This window comes from Tyto alba, unplaced genomic scaffold, assembly GCF_018691265.1.
Source record: "Tyto alba isolate M040663 unplaced genomic scaffold, T.alba_DEE_v4.0 Super-Scaffold_20000042, whole genome shotgun sequence".
Taxonomy (NCBI): domain Eukaryota; kingdom Metazoa; phylum Chordata; class Aves; order Strigiformes; family Tytonidae; genus Tyto; species Tyto alba.
The window spans coordinates 4119881-4141980 of NW_024881293.1; the positions used below are offsets into that span (position 1 = coordinate 4119881).

The following is a 22100-nucleotide window of genomic DNA, read 5'->3' on the forward strand; positions in this document are numbered from 1 at the left end:
GCGCTGTCGCTACGGCAACGCTGGGATTGGGGACGAGGAAGGGGGCTTGACTAGCAGTCGAAAGCTGCCACATTGCCTGAGCATTAACAGAGTCTTTAATAAACGCTTAAGAGGCAGCCCCGCAAATTAGTTATGACAGTTTGTGCAGAGAATCAGGTCTCCCCCACGCTCCTTCCGCCCTTCTCCTTTAAAGGGCCCATAGCCTGGACAACTTTGACATAATTTTGCAATAATTATCACTTGAAGAATTTCCACGCTGGAGTGGACGTCAGAACCCATCATGTCAGCTTGGCAATAAACGCTGACCAGCAATCCCAGCCCTTCCCTCCCCCCACACTTTCTTTGCTTTTTCCACTTCTGCACTGGTGCTAGTGATTTAACTTCCTTATTTGCCATTGTAACCTCAGTTTAGACCTTCATTTTTCATTTAATTTTTGCATTTGATTTCGGTGTCTTTCTCAAGCAGGGAATGGACAACCAGCAGCTCCCGGACGGTTCAATCCAGTTCAGGTGAAGCAGGAACCTGCGGAGGCCATGGGATCGTCATCTGCCACCGGTCAGGACTCCTTGCAGGAGCACAGCTTGGACCTGAGCGTCAAGGATCATGGGTGAGAGAAGTGCGCAGGCGGGCACACTTAGCTCTTTCCAGCATCAAGCTCTGACAAGTGTCTGTACCTGTAATATGAGAGGACACAGTGTGTTGGTGAAAGGCAATTCCACAGCGGCCGAGTTGGACGCCCCCAAACTGGAGGCAGGGAGGCTCTCTCTACTCCCTCTCAAGCGCATGTTCTCCAGATGTTTTTTGGGGCTCACAAGCACCTTCTGACTCTTTGACAAGAGCCTCACCTCTTGCACTCCCCTCTGAAAAACGAGCCATTGTCAAAGCTCCTTCTTTCACTTAGATATTCCTGCTGTTGTCATCAAGAGCTGGTCGAAGGCTGCTCCAATTCCACACTTCAGCACGCTTTTAGCAGCAGCATTTGCAGTGATGTAATGGGGCACTGAATCAGGGGTGAGAGAGGCACCTTCCAGGGAAATTGGCCACACAAAACAACTGGGTGTCAGGCTAACTCTGGTCTGAGTCTGGCGTGTGCTAATCTGTCATTACGATGATGAATCTTTGCACTTGTGCAGATGTGAATGCACCTATTCCAAGCGTGTGTCCCACTTGTCCAGCATCTCTACTGAGAATAGGAGTGTTTGGGGATTGTCCTGGGTGGAAAAACTGCAGAGGAGCTGATACTGGGGAAAAGTGAGCCTGCTCCACTTTGACCTTCGTATACATTCCTTTCCCTACTTTAAACAAGCATCAGTTTGGGACCCCAGCACTTGTAGCCTACTGCAGCTGTTACTGATGCATGTGGAATACTGAGGTTGCCTTTCAGCACGCTTAGCCGTGGCCATGAGGATTGTTGCTTTGCCTTCTCCTCTGCTGCCGAGGTGGCCTCTGTCCCTGCAGCATGAGTCTTCCTCAGCATCCCCCCTGGTTTTGTGGCTATTTCTCAAAGTTCTAATGGGGTGAAGGAGTGAAATGTGGGGTGGGTTGTGAGTCAGCTAATAAAAAAAGTGTGATGGTGTGGACACTGGAGGAAGAGGTCTGGGCTGCTGAATAGCTGAAAGAACTACATTCTGCAGACTTGGGACCCTCTTTCTATCACAAGTAAAAGAGTTTGGCCTGCCCAAGGGAGGGTGGGCATCATTCTCTTCCTCCGGATGCAGCAGGTGAGGAGTGCGGCAGTTTGAAGGGAGAAGGATTAATCTCAGTGCTCACAGTCCCTGTGCACATCTTAACTAAACCCTGTTGGTTTGTGTGTTCCAGTAATGAATCAAATGGCCACACAGTCTCGGCAAATTCATCTCTTTTATCCTCGCTTATGAATAAGGTAAGAGCCATCCATCAAACGCCTTTCATTCCCCCCACCAAGAGAAATTAAAGCTGCGATGGCGGGGAGGGGGGGAAGAGATGCGTTTGTTTTTTAATGTTTTGCCTCTAATAAGATGAGTTTGTACCATTTAAATTTTGAGACCATTTTTCATCGGGTATAATTTCAGAGCCACTGCTTACGAATTAATTTAATGAACTGGCTGAAGAAATATATTGCAGCCTCTGACACCTTTTTTTTTTTTTTTTCCCCATCCTTTCTAGACAGAGGAGGGCTCCGAAAGAATTTTTTTTTTTTTTTTCATTTTTATTTCCAGAACCTGGCAACTTCTCTCTCTCTCTTTTTATAGTTACTCATTTTGTTTATTTACTTAAAAACATTTTCTTTCACTGGGGGAGGGGGAGGAGAATCATTTGTTTTTATGAAAGAAAATAAAAACATTAGAAGTTTTGAGCCAAAATCATCAATTTCTGTCTATCTGGTGTGAGTAATGGTATCCAACAGAGCCCCCTTTACCATGTTCTAGAATATTTATTTTAGATAATGCACAGTTTCTTTTTCCTTACTTTTTCTTTAAATTATGCATCATCTCAAATATATATTTCCCTTTCACATGATAAATTCTACTGTACCAAGATTAATTTTGCTGTTGTATACAACTGCGGTAGAGATCAGGGCAGCCTTTGAGCCATGCCTTAATATTCTACTGTGTGATAGGTTTTGCAGGCATAACTATTGCCATCCCCTTGGCTCTGGGCGTTACATGCATCAAGGCCATATAACCCTCAAGAGAGGGCGAAGTGACTTTGCCTAGTAATCTCTTGCCTCCTTTCTCATTTCATCACATTTTTTCTCTGTGTTGTTTAATTTCTGCGTTTATCCTTATGCCACTTTTCTTCTTCATTGGCTCTCTGTTACACTGGGGTTTTGATGTTCCCTTTTAAACTTAATTTCTTATTTGTTTCTGTGTATTGTCCTTTTAGTGATTCCAAATATGCAGCTCTTTCTCTAGTGAGTAAATCTATTTAGGAAGTCTGCAGTCTGGGGTCCTGAGTGCCCCAGCTCAGGGAAATTCTGTTTCAATAGTTACTTCACTTGAAAATCTCCAGGAGAATATGAAATTTAAGCATATGCTTAGAAATAAGCATTTGTGTGCAGCCCTGCATAAGATTCTGTATGTTGTGCAAAATATGTGTAGCATAGGTACAAAATAGGAGTTCTTCAGGTTTGTTCCTTTTTTAAAGAAGGAATGGGATTAACTGATGACATAAACCAGCACAGAGCCCACTGATTTGAAGGAGCCTATTCCCAAGACCAAGGATTGCAGAATCAAGCTCAGTGTGCTCAGGAACACATCACACCTGCTTCTTCCTCTTGTTGCACACAATTTCTGTTCCTGGAGGAATCCTTCATTATTTGTCTAGGAAAAAGAGCCCTTTACAGAAACCGAATGCCCAACAAACACCAATGGAAAAAGACAACCTGAATTTCTGGCTCCAGCCATAAAGAGTTGCAGTCTCCACATAGCAGCAGGGGCTTTACCTTCAGGGGGCATTAAGAAAGCCTCAAATAGCCAGGGCTCCTGTAGCGTATTGCAGTTTATTTAGGGGGCTGTCAGGCTTAATTAACTGATATTTATAAAGGGCTACAAGATCCTCAAGTGGGTGGAGTTTGTAATTCAAGTATTGGGCCCAATCCTGCCTTTTATTCATGCTGTGAAATTCACTGTTGTTACTGGAGGCAATGGAGAATACAACAAAGCAAGAAGGGGTCTGGGAAATTGTGCTTTTATTCTGAAAGAAAATTTTTTCTCTTAAACACTCTTGAGTAACTTCTTTTTTCTTGCCTGCACATCATACACCTGGACCTCTAAACCTTCTCTGTGTAGAATCTATTTGAAGCCTTTCACACAATGCAAATTGTGAGTCCAACTTCTGCTTTGTGGGGGACATGTCCATTTAGCACAGCAAGTGACATAATTTCTTTATTGAAGTTAGTAAGAATTGTCCAGGAATTTTTAAGTGGAGCCAGGATTTTTACCCAGTTGAATGAGATTTCTCCCCGCACCACCACCCCCCCCCCAAATATTCCTGACAGTCACTTTAAAGAATGAGCCATCCTTGTGGCTGGGGATGAGATGATTCTAAATAAACTAGAGCTTACCAGTTCTATCACTAGGTCTGTACCAAGAAACCAGCATTTTGTAGGAGCTCTGTAGGGCTGTTAAGGTTTAAGGCTGCACACCTTTTCCATACTCAAATTGTGTATGACTCTCTTCACCTCAGTTTCCCCACGTATAAAATAGACATGCTGTTTCATTAGTTTACACAAGAGCCATGAATATTAGACGGGCACCTGAGTGAGTACTTTGTGATAGTTGGGTGGAGGTTGCAGAAGAGTGAGGTGTTACTAAGTTTGCTGGTGCAGTTGAGGCAGTCTGCACAGACTTCTTGTCTTCTCTCTTAATCTTTGAAGACACAGCTCTCCGTGGGACAGTCCTGAGGGAATCCAGACTGGCAGTGCCCATGGCATTGTGCTGGGCTTGATGCAGTGTCTATGTTCTTCTTCCAGATGTCCAAGACCAGTGCCAGCCTTGGCAACCTGCTCAACATTAAGACGGAAGGAGATGGCAGCCAGGCTGGGGCTGGAGAGCCAACACAGTACTTGGGCAAGGCAGTGAAGGCACTTGTCCAGGAGAAGCTCTCTGAGCCATGGAAGATGTACCTGCGCCGGTAAGGAGAGCATGGAACTGGGAATAGAGGGAAGGGAAAATTATTTCCTTTGCAAAGTGTCTGGCTCATTAGTTCACACTTGAATTCAGAGTTCCTTTGAATTTAAAGGCCTAATTCTGTGATATTCTGATCACTTTCTGGGGTGCATTTAGTCCCCAGTGCCAGCAGTAGGTGTTAATGTCCTGTAAGAAATATCTGTGCATGTAGAATTGTTTTGCAAAGGGATCGAGAACCAACTATGAGCACAGATCTTCACACAGGACTGTCAGCCTAGACTTCATCTTAGGCATCTCTTTATGTCCCTGGTCTGCAAGTCCAGGGGACACGCTGCAGCTTGCTCTTAGCACTGAACTGCTGTTGGACCGTCTTTGGTTATTATGCACAGATCACAGAGGCCTTAAATGCTTGCCGTGGCACTTCCTCTGCTCACAGTAGGAGGCCACTGAAACAAAATAAGGAATATGGAATATAAGAGGTATGGGAACTGGGATGGTTTCTGCTGTTTTTGTTGTAGACAAGAAGGCTCGAAAGGAAAATGGAGCAGATACAAAACTCACCCACACACACATGCACATACATGCCCAGACAGAGACATGCTTTGAGCACACAGATACACCCAGGCAGACACATACGGGTTTGTGCTCTGACACAGATAGCTGCCTACAAATGTCTGGACACTTCGTAAATCACAGACTTTAATGGAGAAGACTAAAAAGTCTTCTGGTCCATCTGCCCCTGGCCAGTGTGAGATCCTTCCCTGCAGTCCATTTGCATTTTGTCCAGCCTAGTTGTAATTATGCCAAGCAGTGTGGCTATTTTCTTGTCTCTGGGAGCACTACTCTACCACCTAATACGTTTCACTGTCATAATTTTTTTCATGGTATGCTGCCTGAATTTCCTTTTTTGTAATTTTGTTGCAGTTCTCCTGGTCATATCCCCTTGAACCACAGCAGATAATTTCTTTCTGCAATCAGAGTTCACCCCCTTCAGATAGTCACAGACTTCTAGCATACCATTGAACCAAGCTTATTTACTTCCTTTGATCTCACTTTGTAAATGAGTCCCTTCAGCCTGCTGATCGTCTTGTTGCTGTTGTTGTTCCTGCTGCTCCCTGGACGGGTGCAGAACTGGGCTGCCATTCCTGTATCACCACACCAGGTGTAACAAGATTTCTGCCCCCATATATGCAGCTCACAACTGTGCTACCTTGTTTGCATCTATACTGCATAATGTATATGTATCATGTTTACCGTCTGCTGTTAGACAGGATTGCTTTTAATGTTGCTCTCATGAGTCCCCTATGTATAAAAACACCCCCCCACACACGTCCCAGATGTATTAGATGTATGCTTCCAAATACGACTCTTGTATTCTGAACCTTCTCCCTTGTCTTTCAAGGCCTCTGTGTTATTTCTTTTCCTCTTGCACTGGTGTTGCCAACTCCTCCCAGTTCGGAATCTTCTGTGAATTTCATTAACACACTGTTTACTCCTTCTTCTAGATTGCTAATGAAGATGTTAAATAAGCTCAGGCCTAACCAAAGTCATCCTTGCAGCATTCACAAGATACCTCCTCCCAGCTCAATATGTTGCTGTTTGTCATTAGCCTTTGTTTACGGTCCTTCAGCCAGTTTTCAATCCATGAGGTAGCATTCACATCCAGGCCAATTTGAATTAATTCTAAGCGTACATGAGACCGTATCAAAATGCTTTACTAAAATCCAAATATATTGCATCCCTTCATCCACTAATTTTGTAATTCTATCAAAAAAAGCAATTAAATTTGTCTGGCAAGATTTATTCTTTATAATCCTGATGCTGTTTATTGCTCATGGTTCCTTTATCCTCTAGATGTTTAATGATTTTCTCCTCCCTCTTAATATTTGTTCCATTACTTTACTGGAAGGAGAAGTTAAGACTAGAGGTATGATAATTGCCAAAGATCACTTGTGGTTTTTTTCCCTGAGAGAATCAGTACCTAGATTTTTTTTTTTTTTTGCCGATTTCCTACTACCTCCCTCTTCTCTATGGCTTAAAAAATAGCAAATAGTAATGCAATCAGTTTGTGAGTTAATTTCCATTGCACTTCAGGACATACATCATCCAGACTGGCTGATTTGTGCATATTTATATTTTCCAACTAGTCCCTTTATCTGCCCTTCTAGAAGGTCTTCACTTTATCCCTAATTGTCTGCTTTGTCTTGAGTTTTCCTATCCAAAGCAAATTATATAAAGCAGCCATTTTTGATTCATCACCTTCCATTTTTATTGGACCTTCATTCTAAGCACAGTACCTCGTGTCCCTGATAAAACAACCCCTTTAGCTTGCAGTAACTTGGTTTCTTACCTCTTACCAAACCTTTGTTTTCCTTCATCTTCTCCCTGCAAGCCTTAACTGACCGTGTGTATTCCATATTCACTGACCTTCTTTCTCCACTAAAAGTTTTTTTTTTCCTTTTTCCTTTACCCTCAAATTGTTAAGAGGTCCCTCCTGGGACCACGCAGGCTGCTGTTTGTTTCTTGCTTTCCTGCTCATCAGAGCAATTGTAGTTTGTTGTATCTTAATTATGCAAGATTCCACTGCTAAGTTTCAAATCCTTCCTGCCAGTGTTTTTTACTTGATTTCTGGATTCCCTGTGATTCTGGAGTTTCCTGAAATCACATGTATTTGTCCAGACAATCTCAGCAGTGGATGAGCAGTGAAACCATGCTTAGTTGTTTTTGTCCTCTCGACTGTTTCCTCTAAGATGACAGGAGGCATATCTTAGACAATGGCTTTTGCTCTGGTTTTTGCATTGCAGCATTGTTTTGTCTGTACTTCAGGGATTGTGCTTTTCAGTATTTATGCATACTAGGCTATAACTGCTATATAGGCGATACTACTTCTCTCCCATCTATGTGACACCCTGTTGTTTTAAGGAGGGGTGGGCAGATTCTGGATCTAGAACTACTGTTGTTTCTTCCCTTTTGATACTCCCAGTAAATTGAAAAAGAAAAGCCCGTAGTGTTTCAACGTCTTTGTGGTCTGGATTGCCTTTATTTACTAACCTTTAATCATTCCTCAGAGCCTTGGCTTTTGTACATAGATGCTCAAGAACACTAATGATTTTCATCTTTTGTTGCAGAGTAGTTCTGTATTTTTCTTCCACTAAAAGTGAACGAGAGTTTCTCGGTCAAGTTCAATTGGAGAGAAATTAGGTTCTTGTTCTGCATGTTCAGATCTGTGTAACAGGCAGTAATCAAGCAACAATGCCAGCAGTGCTGTGTGCAGCAGGGATAGTGACGTTAGAAAAAAGAATGGTAGTAGAGCTGAAAAACAAAGAAAATACATCTGTTCCAACACCGTTTCTCTTCTGGGGCCTTCTGTAAGATGCCTGCTTGTCTGCTTTGGCCAGGTTTGGTACCAAGGATTTCTGCGATGCGCAGTGTGACTTTCTCCATAAGGTGCATTTCCATTGTGTCGTGGAGGAATGCGGTGCCCTCTTCAGCACCCTGGATGGAGCCATCAAGCATGCCAAGTAAGTAGGAGAGCCTGAGTCTTGGGAAACTCGGGAAAACTCCAGCACACACACTGCAGGAGAAGAGAGACCTTACTGAGTAACTGCATTGAGGAGCAGGAACGTGGGCAGTCCTGAGGGCAGCAGTTGGGGTATCCATATGCTTCCTGTGTAAATGTGCTCAGCTAAAATCTTTGCAGAACTCTGTTCTCTTTAATTTTGTTTCACAATAAATACGTTCCACTTGTGAAAAAATGTTGGCAAGGTTGAGAGCTGGACATTTGTGTTTATCCATAGCCTACTTGACGGAGTATGTTTGAGGAGATGCATATTTCCCATAGCACACAAGTACACCATACAAAGAAATAAGAAAATATAGGAGGGAGAGGACCTTGTAAACCCAGCCATTGTCACTGGATACAGACTTTTTGTGGAGTAGACAGCTCGCCATCACTGCAGTGTAGAGAACATTTTATTGTTCTTTGTCTTGTTATGACAAATCTCTTTTATCAAGTTTTCCCTAGCCCTTAGTTCATATGTTTTTGTTTAAGAAGTTCACATCGTGGGGATAAGGATCTTGAGATGAAGCAGTCAAACCGTCCAGCCCAACAGCAACCTCCTTTTCGCCTTGTCATGTTCTTATACTGTAAACCCTTTGTAATTTCACATCATTTGGAAAGTGGCAGACAGCTCAGAGTTGGGTAGCCAGAACTGATAATATGGTCTATATTACAGAGGCTGTACAGCATGCTCAGAACTTGTAGATGACTCTTGGGTGAAGAATGAATTTAAGATCCGCTCCCAGTGTTACTAGCAAAGGAAGGGTGGGATATTGGAAATTTTCCCTGTTGCAAATTTCTACAGAGCATTATCTGCACTTCAAAACCATGCCAAGTTCTTTTTAAAGGCAATGGAAGATTTGCCCAAGTAAAGAATGAGTAAGGCCTTCAGCAGCTGGCCACATGACTGATTCTAAAGGGGTTTAAAGGGAAGGAGATGTTTCAAATTTTAAGGCAGAAAGATCCATTAACACAGTTGGTCTCTGGTGTTGCATAGTTCCCTGAGGTTCACTACAACAAACCACTGGCTTCTCACACCAGCCATGGGAGGCTGCCCTCATAGGCATAGTGATCTTACTAACTGCGACGAGTCTTGTGTCTCTCTGGTTTCAACATGGGTTTTCACCCCTCTGTCTCCACCCCTCTTAATGAATTCCCTCCTCTTCACAGACAGTCTAGGAGGCCTCTAAACCCTTCCATAAAGTTTGCAGAACCCCTTTTAGGATTTAACCTCAGCTAATTTATTTGCAGACTCCTGCCACATTCTTGTTGATGTTTAATCAAGTTATATGGAATGGCGAGCATTGATATCTGAATTACATTGTCTTTTTGCAGTTTTCACTTCCGAACTGAGGGTGGAACTGTGAAAAGTAACTCTGAGTCTCCCTTCTCAACTGCTACTGAGAATAAGGCTTCACTGGCCCCTTCATCACCATCTGCTACTTCAGTCACCATGGCAAGTGCTCCTGCCCTCGACGTGCCCACTCCAAGTCCAGCTACTGTGCCCTCTGCCCCCACACTGCTAGCTTGGAAGCAGCTGGCTTCAACTATACCCCAGATGCCTCAGATCCCAGCATCAGTGCCTAACCTGGCAACTTCACCCTTGGCAACAACTTCCCTGGAGAACGCCAAGCCTCAGGTCAAACCCGGATTTCTCCAGTTCCAGGAGAAGTAAGTTGTAGAGGCTGCTTGCCTCCTTACGTCCACTCCAGCCTTGCACTCCACTCTTTATCGCTCCTCAGAGCCGTAGCACTACATCTGTGTTCACCTACTGAGAGACTTTCTGTCTAGAAAGTACTCTGGGCTTTATCTCATAGAAAATTTACTTCTATAGAGTCTAGAAACTACCTTCAGTTATCCTAGGAAAAAGGATTTTCAGGTACATCTGGGAGCACTTTTAGGTATGAGTTCAGAGGAGAAATAAACTTGCTGGCATATCACCGAAGCCTTTTTTATACCTCATGAGAGGTATACAGAAATACATGCATCTCTGCAGTATTTTTGACACTGAAGGCTACAGAGGAAGCATAGCAGCTTTAAAGTTTTTAGCGTGATGCCTGACTAGGCCACCTCCAGCTCTTGCTGCAAGTCTGAAACTCACCGTGAGTTTCTGGAGTTGAGCAAAAATCAGTGGGCAACTGAGTGCTTAGGCACACAAAGGTGAGGTGTTGCTGCAGCAAAGTACACAGAACTTAGATGTTTGCAGATTGCTGAAAAGGAGCTTGCTGGAGTAAGCTCTGTGGCCTTTTCCTAGGAATGCCATCTGTAACTCAGTATAATACAGCTGCTTCCTTTTCTTATTTTTGTTTTTTTCAGTGAAGAAGACTGGGGGTCAGATAGTGGAGGGGGCACAAATGCTTGGGCTCTTACCTTACCAGGAATGGATGTTTCAGCAGCTCAAGGAATAGGGAGCAATTCTCTCTCTCTTAAGATCAGTCAAAGTTTTGTTGTCCTGGCTGAACTTCTGTACAAGTGTAATGAGTCTCTTTAAACTTGGTGCCTCTGGTTTTGTAGTGTTAGTTTACAAAATAACTCACAAGGGAGGTGTCTGGCAGAAGGTAAGGTGCCTTGCTGAACTTCTTTTAAAACATTAAAGAAGTTTCACAGTGTTACTGTGATGTTGGTGTTATTTCTGTTACATAGAAAGAGGCACAGAAGTTACGTGGTTTACAGGAGGACATGGGAGTCCAGGATCAGGTTACACATTACAGCTGAGTTATTCAGGCTGGTGGAGTATCAGTCTCTGGGTCGTATATTGAACAGTCATTTGGCTGCTTTCAAAGAAGTATATTAATTCTGTTTCACGTATCTGCGTAGGTATCATTGGGTAGAGTGCTTGGGATCCAAGAGATCAGTGTTAATTACCTCCGATCTGACCTCTGTTTGTGTAGCCAGAAACCCATGGAGTGGGTGAGGGAGTAAGGTACCAAAACCATTTGGCTGGTTAAATAGGCCGCTGCTGATTTTGTCTATTGAGGGGAAGCCCTGGCACCTTGCAGTGTGCATGCCCAAGAGTTTCATTTCAGTTACACAAAATTGAGATGGGAGAAGCTACCTGAATCCACTGAGGTAAGTATAGGCAGAAAGGGAGAAACAGCATCTATCCAGATGTCGAGAGAGCTTTAAATTGGAATCGTGGCCCTCAAAGACTACAGAACCCACCATGCATTGCTGTATGTTAATAATTCTAATCAAGAAAGTGCACTAGCTTGGCGGAATTGCAGTAGTGTTGCCAGCATCAATTTTACTAAAGAGGAAGGTGTCTATGGGAAATCTGTAGGCCATATTTGGAACAGAGGCTTCAGCTGGGCTCCCCTTGAATTAAATTTTGGCAAAGGAACAAATGTGTGAAATGAGTGAAGGTGATGATTGGGTTTTGGATGTATTCCAGTGATCCCTGCCTGGCAACGGACTGCAAGTACGCCAACAAATTCCACTTCCACTGTCTCTTTGGGAACTGCAAGTATGTGTGCAAAACCTCTGGCAAAGCAGAATCCCACTGCCTGGACCACATCAACCCCAACAATAACTTGGTGAATGTGCGAGACCAGTTTGCTTACTATTCGCTGCAGTGTCTCTGTCCGAACCAGGTAAGAACAACAGCACTGTTCTGGCCAGAGTATGTGTGGGGGAGAAGAAGAATGAGAAAGAGCAAGCAGACTACCCAGTAGGAAGTGAGGCCAAGTGGTTCATTCCTGGTCTAAGTACAGAACCATGGAAGGGTCTTAATTATGTGGTCTAGCAAAATGTTCAGTTTCCATCAAACTGAAAATTGCAGTGCTTTTACCTTTCTTTGACTTGGGTGAAGAGGACAAGGCAACTAGAATGAGCTAAGAGACACAAGATGAAATAAAATAAAAATCTAAGATGAATACCAGGGAAAGCCAGGAGTTAGGTTTGGGATTTTCAGTGTAGAACAGTGCAATACAAAATACATGAGAGCAATACAAAATACATGGAACGTGGTTGCATTGCAGCTTGTGGAAGATAAAATGGATGTGGTCTGGAGTATCAGCTCAGGCCGCTCTCTCTTGTCTCAGAGGGACAGCATTAGTAGCCAGCAGACAAGAGTGCATTTGTTTTAGGCATGCTTAAAGCAACCTGCCTGTTTGCTCCTCTCCAGCACTGTGAATTCAGGATGCGAGGGCATTACCACTGTCTTCGTCCTGGCTGCTACTTTGTGACTAACATCACCACCAAGCTGCCCTGGCATGTGAAAAAAACATGAGAAGGCAGAGAGAAGGGCGGCCAATGGCTTCAAGTATTTTACCAAGCGAGAAGAGTGTGGCAGACTAGGTGAGTTTTCTTCTTTTTCCCCCATCACCTTTCTCATGTGGTCTGTCCCATGTCCAGACTAAGAATGCCATGAGTTAGAGCTGGTGAGTTATGCTTAAGATGTATTCGGTCATTAAATCACTAAACAAGAAATGTAACAAAACAGAAAGCAATTCCTGATCTGCCTGAGTTGAAGCATGTTTTCTGAAATAGACCCAAGTTTAATGGATAGAAACTGTAATACAGAGGATTTTTTGTGTACATGTATATGTTTGTCTGAAGATACAGCTTCCCCTTTGTTTTTCCTTTTCATCTAATTGTCAGGGCCTTTTTTTTGTTTGTTTTTTTTTTCTTCTGTACTTTGTAGTCTTTTGGGCCTCCTGCTTGTGCTGGGTGAAGTTTAAGGGTGCTCTTATAAGTTAAAAAAAAAAAACAAAGGGGAAATGCCTGTTCTGGTGAGTGCCTTGTGTGAAAGTCTTCCTGTACCAAGGAAGTTGCTGCTTTGCCCGATTCCAGGCAGCTTCAAATGAAACTCTGGAGTTTTTTTGCCATTTCCAGTGTGGCACATGGAAAGCCAAAGGGCAAATAACTGGAGACAGAGGTATGGAGAATGGCATTCAATGAAATGCTCCCTTCTCCTCCAAAACCACTTTCCACAGCCACTTGTGAGCAGCGGGGAATACAGCGCTGTGCCTTTGTGCCAGCCTCCCACCGGAGCACGGCCTAAGGAAACACCCGAGATGTGGCACAGCCTCAGACTGTGGCTTGCCTGCTTGCCAAAACTATTAGCGGCACTGCAGCGGTTATTAAAGCTAAGTGCCTCTAGTGTAAAGCTGGTAAAACAAAACGCACAACAGAAAGTAGAATGCATTCCCAGGGAGGTCTCTAGAGCTGAAAGCCAGGGCTCTGACCTGGGGGGAATCCCTAAAGATAGCTCCAGCAGAGCTCTATCCTGAACTGCCTGGGATTGACTTAACCCTTCGAGTTGTGTTTTGGCTTAACAGTATCCCAGGCGCAGTCCTACCCATCACTCCTGGCTCGAACAAAGGCTGAAACAAAACGGGGTTCAGAGTAACACTGCTGGGTGCTGTTCTCTCACACTGCTGGGAAACAGCCATGATACCCAGAACCAAACTTTTCTTTTCAGCTTTGAATACATCAAGAATTTATACCCACATGGTAGCTTGTTTGTGGTAACCAGGGTAATGAGCGTCAACACGCCACAGCCAGTACTTACCTAGGTCTCATTTACACATGTCAGTAGATTCAGCAGTTGCTGTTATTTACTCAACTTTAGGTGTTTCAGGTGATAGCAGGGGCTAGACAAAGCAGGACAATGATATATGACACCAGCCTACACGGATGCCCTAGCAACAGGCGAGCCTTCACCTGCCCTTTGCCGATACTGTTCAGTCCCGCAGCACTGTTTGTTCTCCCTCCCAAAGAACAGCCCAGCGCAGTGGGGAGGGCAGGCGAGGTGGGGCTGTGGGGGAGTGCAGTACCCAAACAAACATAAACTTGGCGTGCACATAAAACGCTATCTGTGAGCTAAAGATGGGCTGGGTGATTCAGGAGCTGTTTGGCAGCGAGGCATCTACAGGCTGTGCATGTGTCAGCAGCATTTATTTTTGGGAGTGATGGGGTACATGCATCCAGCAGTATGTACATACGCCCATAGGCTGGGCTTGCTGTGCAGTAAATATATGTTTAGCCAGCACTTTGCATTTGCCTATGTAGATACAGGCAGCATGATGGGATGGTGTAACTGGATGTGTTTGTGTAGGTGTATATGGTTATACCAGCATGTAAATGCTTGTCTACTTCTCTGTACATCTCTATGCTTTTTACAGTGCGTATGTAGCTACAGCAGGTGCAGAAGGCACTGGCCTGCTTTAAGGGCTGTGAATGTTTCCGAACAAATACACATGATCGATTATATTTTTTTTATATGTATGTTTGTGTGTGTAGAAATATATGCACACATGTATGCATGGGGAGGATGAGAGAAATGAAAAATACGTACATATGTAAGTAAAGGTAGACGGGTGCAGAGGGATGAGAGAGAGAGAGAGAGAGATAGAGATGGATGGATGAGTAAAACTGAGCCTGTCTGTAGGTCTGTATCTCTCTGTGTAAGGGTAGGGCCAAGGGATGATGGAGGACAGACAGAACCTGATTATTGATACAGCTGTGTTTTAACTATAACAAGTCATTGTCTATCAGCTATAGAATGCAGCTGTTTAGGATTATCTGTTAATGAGAGACACAAACTCCTGGCATGCATGGCACTATCCACGAGAAGCAAAATGTGTCAAGTGCTGTATGCTGGAACCCGTATAAATTGCTTGTTGGTTAGTAGCTGCCCCTATTGCACAACAAATTTGGAGTGGCAATAAACGCTTCTTGGCTCGTTCCTATCTGACCAGAGAGCATACACTGTCCAGAGCTAGAGCTTTTAAGAGACTGCTTTTCTGATAGCACAGTTAAAAGAAAAAAGAGAAAAAGAACTTTTCATTTCTAATCTAATTATGAGCATGTATTTTTGATTGTAATTTCTATGATACAGTTAAATGTCTTCATTTTGTTCGCTTTGTAAAGGAAAAGGCATTAGCTAAGAGTGGAGAGCATTAGGCACTACTAGATGTAGTGGCAATGTTCCTTTCTTTATAACAAAACGCAGAGGGATGGGACTAGTCTGCAGCTCAGGCTCCCTTCTTAAATCTATGTACACTGTAATCCTCTCTTGCAGTTGCTCAGCAGGCAAAAGATCATGTTTTTTTTCATACAGGACTGCTCCTGAAGAACCCCTGACTATTGATAATCTTCAGTCCCCCAGAAATCCATGTAGCAGCAGCCTTATCCCATCTCCAGACCATCTCCTCTACAGTCTCTTTCCCTCTTGGTACCTTTCATGTGCTACAAGTGATGGTTTTGTGTCTGTAGGTTGCAAATACAACCAGGTGAACAGCCACTTCCACTGCATTCGAGAGGGCTGCCAGTTCTCCTTCCTGCTCAAGCACCAAATGACATCCCACGCCAGAAAGCACATGAGAAGGATGCTGGGGAAGAACTTTGATCGTGTTCCTACTCAGGTGACTCACTGGTTATTTAAGTTGTGGATCTGCAGGTAGTGTGGGTCCCTTTGGTTGCTTGCTGCAGAACTGCTTTAGTGCCAAGACACTTGTACCCAAACTCTTAAAGATATATGTCTGCATTGGGGGATGCAGCTGGGATATGTGAATTCACCCAAGGTAGCTTTACCCGGCTGGACTTCTACAATACGGGGATAGATGATGAAGCCTAGACATCAAAGCATTACTTAGTGTAAACAACTTTTCTTTGTGAATTATGGAGGAAAAAGAGTACGGAGGTTAACACTAAAATACTCATATTTACAACTTGCACTCCCTCCACTCTCTCAATATATACCAGTTGGTTTATTAAAATTAAAGTGCTTAGGATGTGGAAGAATTGAACATGCTGGTTAAAGCAAACATTTCCTGTTGCACATCAAGAATTATTTGCTGCTTCCAGTTAGGATGGGAGAAATACGAGTCTTGAAATTTCTCTTCCCTTATTGATTTGGAGTTAGTTTGGGGCATTCCTTGTCCTCTCTCAGGAAGTAGCAGAGTAATGCAGTTGCTTCTTTTTTAACACATAACTGAGAGCCACTGGCAGATTAGATTTGTCTGTTCCGTGAATAAATTGAAGAGTTTCAACTGCAGCACCGCGCTGCTGTGCAGGATGGCAGCAGTCCTCCAGCCTCCCCTTTATTCTTCTTATTCCGTAGTTGCTTTAACTCCCATTGACTTGGGAGATGAAACAAGTTAGCTTTATTTGAATGCCTGTGACTGATCTGACCCTAAGGACATCTGGTATATGAAAAACAAAAGGGGCCATCTGTAGAAGGAAGGTTGGAACCCCCTTTCATTCCACAACATGGGAATGCGAGGTGCCTATTAGTTATTAAGTATTGTCCATAAGTTAATTGTGCAAGTCTATTGCTGTTTGGTTTAATGAGTTCACAGGTGCCAAGGAACTGGTGTTACTGTTGCAGTAGCTTTTGTTCTTAACACGAAAAGCTTAGGTGTAAGAATCAAACTTAAGAGAGATTTAACAAATAGATTTGTCTTCACTACTCTTTTAGTACATGCTGAGTCTGGCCCTAAGAATTCTAGTACATGCTGGGCAGAAAATGCTAGTTTTGACCTCCATCTCCTTCCACTGGCAATCCTGTGCCACTTCAGCAATGGAGAAGTAATAATCGTGGCTTGAGCAATCCTGGGAACATGCGGTGCCAGTCTTGCTGTGCTTAGCCCAAGCAGCAGTCCAGCAAACAACAAAATATGGATGAAACCACAAATCAGGGCATGCGGCAAAGCTAACCAAATTGCTGTACTGCCACTGCCTTTCTCCATTTAAATGTATTACCTCTGTTTTTTCCCGGGCTTTAGTGCTCAGTAGGCACTTAGTGCTGTGTCTGGATACACATCGTGACTGGGTACCTGCCCGTGTAACTGTCTGGAGAAGATTGTGCCACGGCAGGCCAGAGCAGCTGCATGTAACACAGCACACACACGTCACTGGTTTCAGTCTGTATTCCCCTGTTGCAGTGTCTCAGCATGCAGCACCGGGACAGTCCTGTCAGCCGTCATATTTCCAGGCTCTCAGTGCAGCAGGACCAACACAGTAAGGTAGTAATGCCAAGATTAACACCTCCTGTTTTTGAATGCATCAGAATCCACACAGCAGCATACTAGTGCCAAGATTAACACTCCCAGCCTCTGAGCGCATCACAATTCACATACCAGGATACGTGTGCCAAGTCTAATGCTCTGAGCTCCCACTGAAGGAAGATTCGTGCTCCTAGCCATAGTGCCATGGGTTCCACTCACGAGCATGTTCCAGCTATCCCTCCTGAACTGTGGCAGAGAGAAATAAACGTGCAGACAGATGGTTTTGGTCTTGGCATCTTGCTTTTGGTGTGAAAGTCCCCGTCCTGTTTTCTTGCTGCAGGTTATTGGCCACACTCCAAGAAATGAAAATCTCCCCCAGGTTGGCAGCATGGCACCCAGCCCAGCCTCATCAGGAACCCCAGCTTCCTTTCAGGGACCCCCAAGCATTATGGACACTGAAACAGATGAGTACATGGATTACACTGGCTGTAGCCCTGGGGGTATCTCCTCGGAATCTTCCAATATGGACCGCAGCTGCTCCAGCACTCCAGTGGGCAATGAAAGTACATCAGCAGGTAAGAGAGAAGGGGGTGGGTAGGGTGAAATTGCCTGCTGTCTTGGGAGATAAACTCGTGAAGAGAGGCCAAAGAACAATTGTACCTTAAAACATAAAACTGTACCAGCTTCGCAGTAGTGCCTCGTACTAACCTAGTGCCCTCCATCGTTTGTGAGAAGAGATCCATCAAAATGTGCACCTCAAGCATCCATTAACTAACAACGTATCTTTTTTCTCCCCTGAAGGGAGGTGGTTATCCTGTGTCTTGGAGTTAGATCTATTTTAATAACTGATTTTAAAAAAAAAAAAAAATGTGGGCCTCTTCTGTACTTGGCATTTCCCCCACTATCTTTTTGTATTTCCTTGTGGAGCATCTGAAGTCAAGCACTTTCCTGTACTGTTGAGGTACAGAAAGACTGTACAGTAGCAAATATTATATACACATGGGAAAACAACCTACCGCATCATCAGAAAGCAACATATAAAAGCAGCTCACTGAGCGCCCTTCCTCCTGCAGAAACTCTTGTTCTGCTCTGTGCAGTGTTGCACAGAGGAGACCTCCATCATCCCCTCTTTTGGGAAGTAACTTTCTGCCATTGTTTCCTATTTGCCAGGACAATGTGTAGCCATCTCCCGCTGCCCTGTGTTACAGGGTTATCTTTTCAGTAGTCAGATATCTTCTGTGAGTTCTGTTATCATCTAGTGGTGATCCCGGGATCTCGTAGCTGTCCTTCCCAGGGTTAAGTGTTACATTCTAGATAGACTGTCTCACTGAGTTGGCTTTAATTTCGTACACATTTTCCTACTTTTCTTTCCCACACCAGTTAGATGAAAGTTATCATATAGAACACCTAACCGTATGTACAAACGCTGCTGGGTGATAACAGTGCCGTTAAAGCTCCTCCAAAGAGTTCTGGTGGGACAGTGGTTCCCGGCCCCCCTCCTTTGTCACTACGCCCTCCGGCCCCAGTCACGCTTCCGAGGAAGCGGCTGGCGCTGCTGTGCAGGCAGGGAGCAGCTCCACCCGCCCCGAGCGCCAGACCACCCTCGCAGCTGGTAGCCGGTGCGAGCTGGCGCCAGAGAGGTGAGCAAGCACCAGGCAAGCAGGACTTTCTGCGTGAAAGCCTGTGGCTCTTCCCCCTCACCACTGAAGCCACCTTACCTCCTGCAGAGACAACCCTCCTCTTCCCCGTGCTGTCAGTTCATCACCTTCTGTTTCTTCTCTGTTACAGTTCTGTTTCATACATTTGTGAATGTATTTTCCATTTTCATCATATTGCTTCTGCTCTTGGGTTCTCATTTCAGTTCTTTTGTTTGTTTGTTTGTGTTTGTTTCTTTTTTTTTGTTTGTTTTGGTTTTGCTTTGGTTTTGTTGTTTTCTGTTTGTTTATTTTTCTTTTGTTTTGTTTTTTCCTTTTTTTCTGCTTTTTTTTCTCTCCACATTCTCCAGGCTGCCTGGTTCCTTCTACTGCTACTGCTGCTGCCGATGACGCTACCCACAATGCACCACAACCTCAACCACCATCTCTGCCTCCATCTTTCTCACAAGCCCTGCTTAGGTCGCCCCTTCCCACCCTCCCCTATCTTTTCTCTCCATCTTGTCTCTCATACTCTCTGCTCAGTGCCACTCTTGGATCCAGCAGAGGCATTGTCATGCCTGCCGCCAGCACCACTGGGTTTTCGCCCATCATTGCCACTCCAACTCCAGTAAAAAGTGACGTTCCCTTAGTTCAGGATGCAGCAGGTAACACTCCTTTGCTTTCTCTCTGTGTCCTATGCCCATCTCCTTCCCCACTCACCCTGCCCATGTTTTTTCCTCTGCACCTTTGGGTCAGTAAAAAGCATACATCACTCTGTGTCTTACTTAACTTTATCCAAGGGCCGGCCGTGCCCACTCCTTGTGTCTGCTGACACAGTAACCACAGCTAAGAAGGGTAACCAAAACCACAGCAGGTCACTGAGACATTTGGATACCTGAGAACAATTTCCATCAATTCCAAACTATGAGAAAAACCTAACAAAATCCATAGTTAAAATGTGCTTTCAGCCTCTTGATAACAGCAGGGTGGCCACAAAGCAAACTTTTGCTCCTGTAGCATTAATGGGACTTGGAATTCTTGTTTAGATCTTCCAGGCCACCCAGCACAGTGCCTACCATAATCTGCTGCACACATCTTAGCAGGTAGATGTCTGACAAGGTCCTCAGTTCCTGTACTTTTATTGATCTCGTAAGCTTCACTGCTTCCTATTCATACACAAACCCATAAAATTCAGGGATGCTTTCCCCAGCACAAGTAACAGAGTGAAGTGCAGTCAGTGTCACTATGATGACATCATCAGGCAGCTCAGGCTCTTTCTCACACTCACTGTTATTTATATCTGCTCTTAACAGCTGCAGAAAATACAGCTAGATTTTTAGTTTTAAGCTGCCATGTTTCCCATGTGTGACTAAGATCAGAGATGTCTCAGACTGGGGATTCTCATGCCAGCTGGGAATGTTTTTTAGGGTGTGTCCCAGTTTTGGCTTCTTTTCCCAACTCCCAGCTCTTTTCTAGTTAATTAAGGGCATATTTGTGCTTAAAGTTCACACTTAAGAGGATTCTGGCAGACTACAAATGTCCCAGTCATTCTTCCTGCCAGTTTTAGTAATGTGCAAGTCTAAGGTACGTGGTTAGGAGCGTGGCTGGAGGACCAACTCCACTTGGAAGTTCACAGGTTTTTCTCATGGGACTTGGCAGGAGAAGGATCCTTTCCCTGTCCGGAGGAGTGTGTTCCAGTGAACAAAATTCACAAGAAACTGTATTTTTGCTTCTTTTTTTTTTTTTTTTTAAACTGCTTTGCATGCAACCTGAAACATCTTAACCTTGTGCTGTGATTTCCTCTAATTATATATTTTTAAGTTTCTTTTTGTTTTACCTTTGTATCATTTCATGAATGTTTGTTTACATTATTAGTAATTGAAAAGACAAATTTATGCCATGCACTTACCATTGAGATTTAATTGGGATTACATCTGTGGAGGCTTGTGATCTTCAGCTGGGTCCTAGTGACTGAACGTTGTCTAGTGGCTAAAGGAGGAGAGTGTGCCAGGTTATCATCCCTCTTTTTGAAACCCTTGCTCTGAAACTTTGCCTGTATGAGAAAACAGAATTGGTTTAACTAAGGTTTTAAGCACATTCATTTGAACTATTATATAAGATGGGCAGATACACTGAGATTAAAACAGGTAAAAATTAAATTCTACTTATTTCCCAGATTTTCATCCAGAATCCTACCCCCAGAATGGCTTATCCCATATTCCTGTCTGAAGGCAGACAAGATGAGCATTCATAGTAATGATAAAAGAAAGACTTGATGGTTTGACTGTAATTTTTTAGAAGTTGATCTGGATAGCAGCAATTTGTCCAGCAACGATGCTCTTACATTAGTCGCCTGGAAGCGGAGAACTAGATTTTACAATACCAGATGTTTAGAGGGGGAGCAGAGAGTTAATTGGTCGCAGATTCTATAGCTAAGAGCTTGCTAATTTAAAATCTACAGTGACAGAAAGTTATTCTTTCACTGGTAGCTGGTTAAATTAGCCTTAATGTGCAGTTTCCACTAGCTACATGTCACTGTGATGGTCTCACCATGGATGCCTCAAGCTGGTGTCCTTATCTGCAGTCTGAGCAAAAGTACCCTGTAACGAATGGGCGTGGAAAAAGCTTTTGTTCTTTGCTTATCCTGCAACCTGTATAGCCCTGCCACAAGAACAGTGCAGGAGAATAGGTTGCTGCTGCCATTTCCATTGACTTGTATCTTTAATACCATGCCAGTTTAACTTTTGGAGGCTTCCTTCAGTGAACACCACCTTCTCTTAAAGGGTTGTCACTGGAGGGGCCAGATATGGCAAAAATAGCATTCATCACTTTTAATACCTGCTTATCAGCCAGAAAAAAAAAAAAAAATCTACAACACTCAAACAGATGACTCTTTCTTCAGTCTCCTAGACAAGGATGCACACTGCTCTGGAGTCTCAGGCCCCAGGCACTGCATGTCACAAATCATGCCTCTTTTTAAGAGGTTGGCAGTTCCAGCATGAAGAGAGGGGAAAAAAAAAAAAAAAAAAAAGTATGTTTTCGTTGCAAGCTATAATTTCCAATTACACTCACAATTCTGCACCTGGTGAGAAATTCTTGCCTCCAACCTCGTTTGTGCTGCATGTTGATACTGGAGATTGTGGTTTGATTCTGGAAATAGCAAGCAGAGAAAAAAAAAAAAGTTAATAGATATAATGAGGTCGAGTCCTTGATGTCAGCTTGATCCTAGGGGACATGAGCACTAGCCAGTTATGCTGGCCCTGTGAATGAAAGTGGAAGATAGATGAGGGCTCTTTATTTACTAGGGGCATCATGTGATTTTTGAGACCCAAGGGAAAGCTGTAG

General features: G+C 43.9%; 1 protein-coding gene and 1 long non-coding RNA gene across 4 annotated transcripts in view; one reads left to right on the forward strand and one right to left on the reverse strand.

Moving 5' to 3' along the window:
• The window catches only part of CASZ1 (castor zinc finger 1), a 97753-nt gene that overhangs the window by 68785 nt on the left and 6868 nt on the right, over positions 1-22100 (forward strand). Inside the window, 10 exon segments of the mRNA XM_042795137.1 lie at positions 467-608; positions 1820-1883; positions 4455-4615; positions 8010-8132; positions 9506-9841; positions 11562-11760; positions 12294-12386; positions 12388-12466; positions 15389-15537; positions 17462-17696. Coding sequence (XP_042651071.1) covers positions 467-608; positions 1820-1883; positions 4455-4615; positions 8010-8132; positions 9506-9841; positions 11562-11760; positions 12294-12386; positions 12388-12466; positions 15389-15537; positions 17462-17696 — 1581 coding nt within the window.
• LOC116965273 overlaps positions 1-22100 on the reverse strand; it is a 45258-nt gene that overhangs the window by 8039 nt on the left and 15119 nt on the right. Inside the window, exons 3-5 of one of the 3 annotated variants that reach the window (XR_004409237.2) lie at positions 21828-21905; positions 20665-20808; positions 609-675 (exon numbers count right to left, since the gene is read on the reverse strand). This is a non-coding gene — a long non-coding RNA (uncharacterized LOC116965273). Of the gene's footprint in view, positions 1-608; positions 676-4555; positions 4633-20664; positions 20809-21827; positions 21906-22100 lie in introns of those variants that run through there. The other 2 variants (XR_006165529.1, XR_004409236.2) reach the window with 2 other exon arrangements.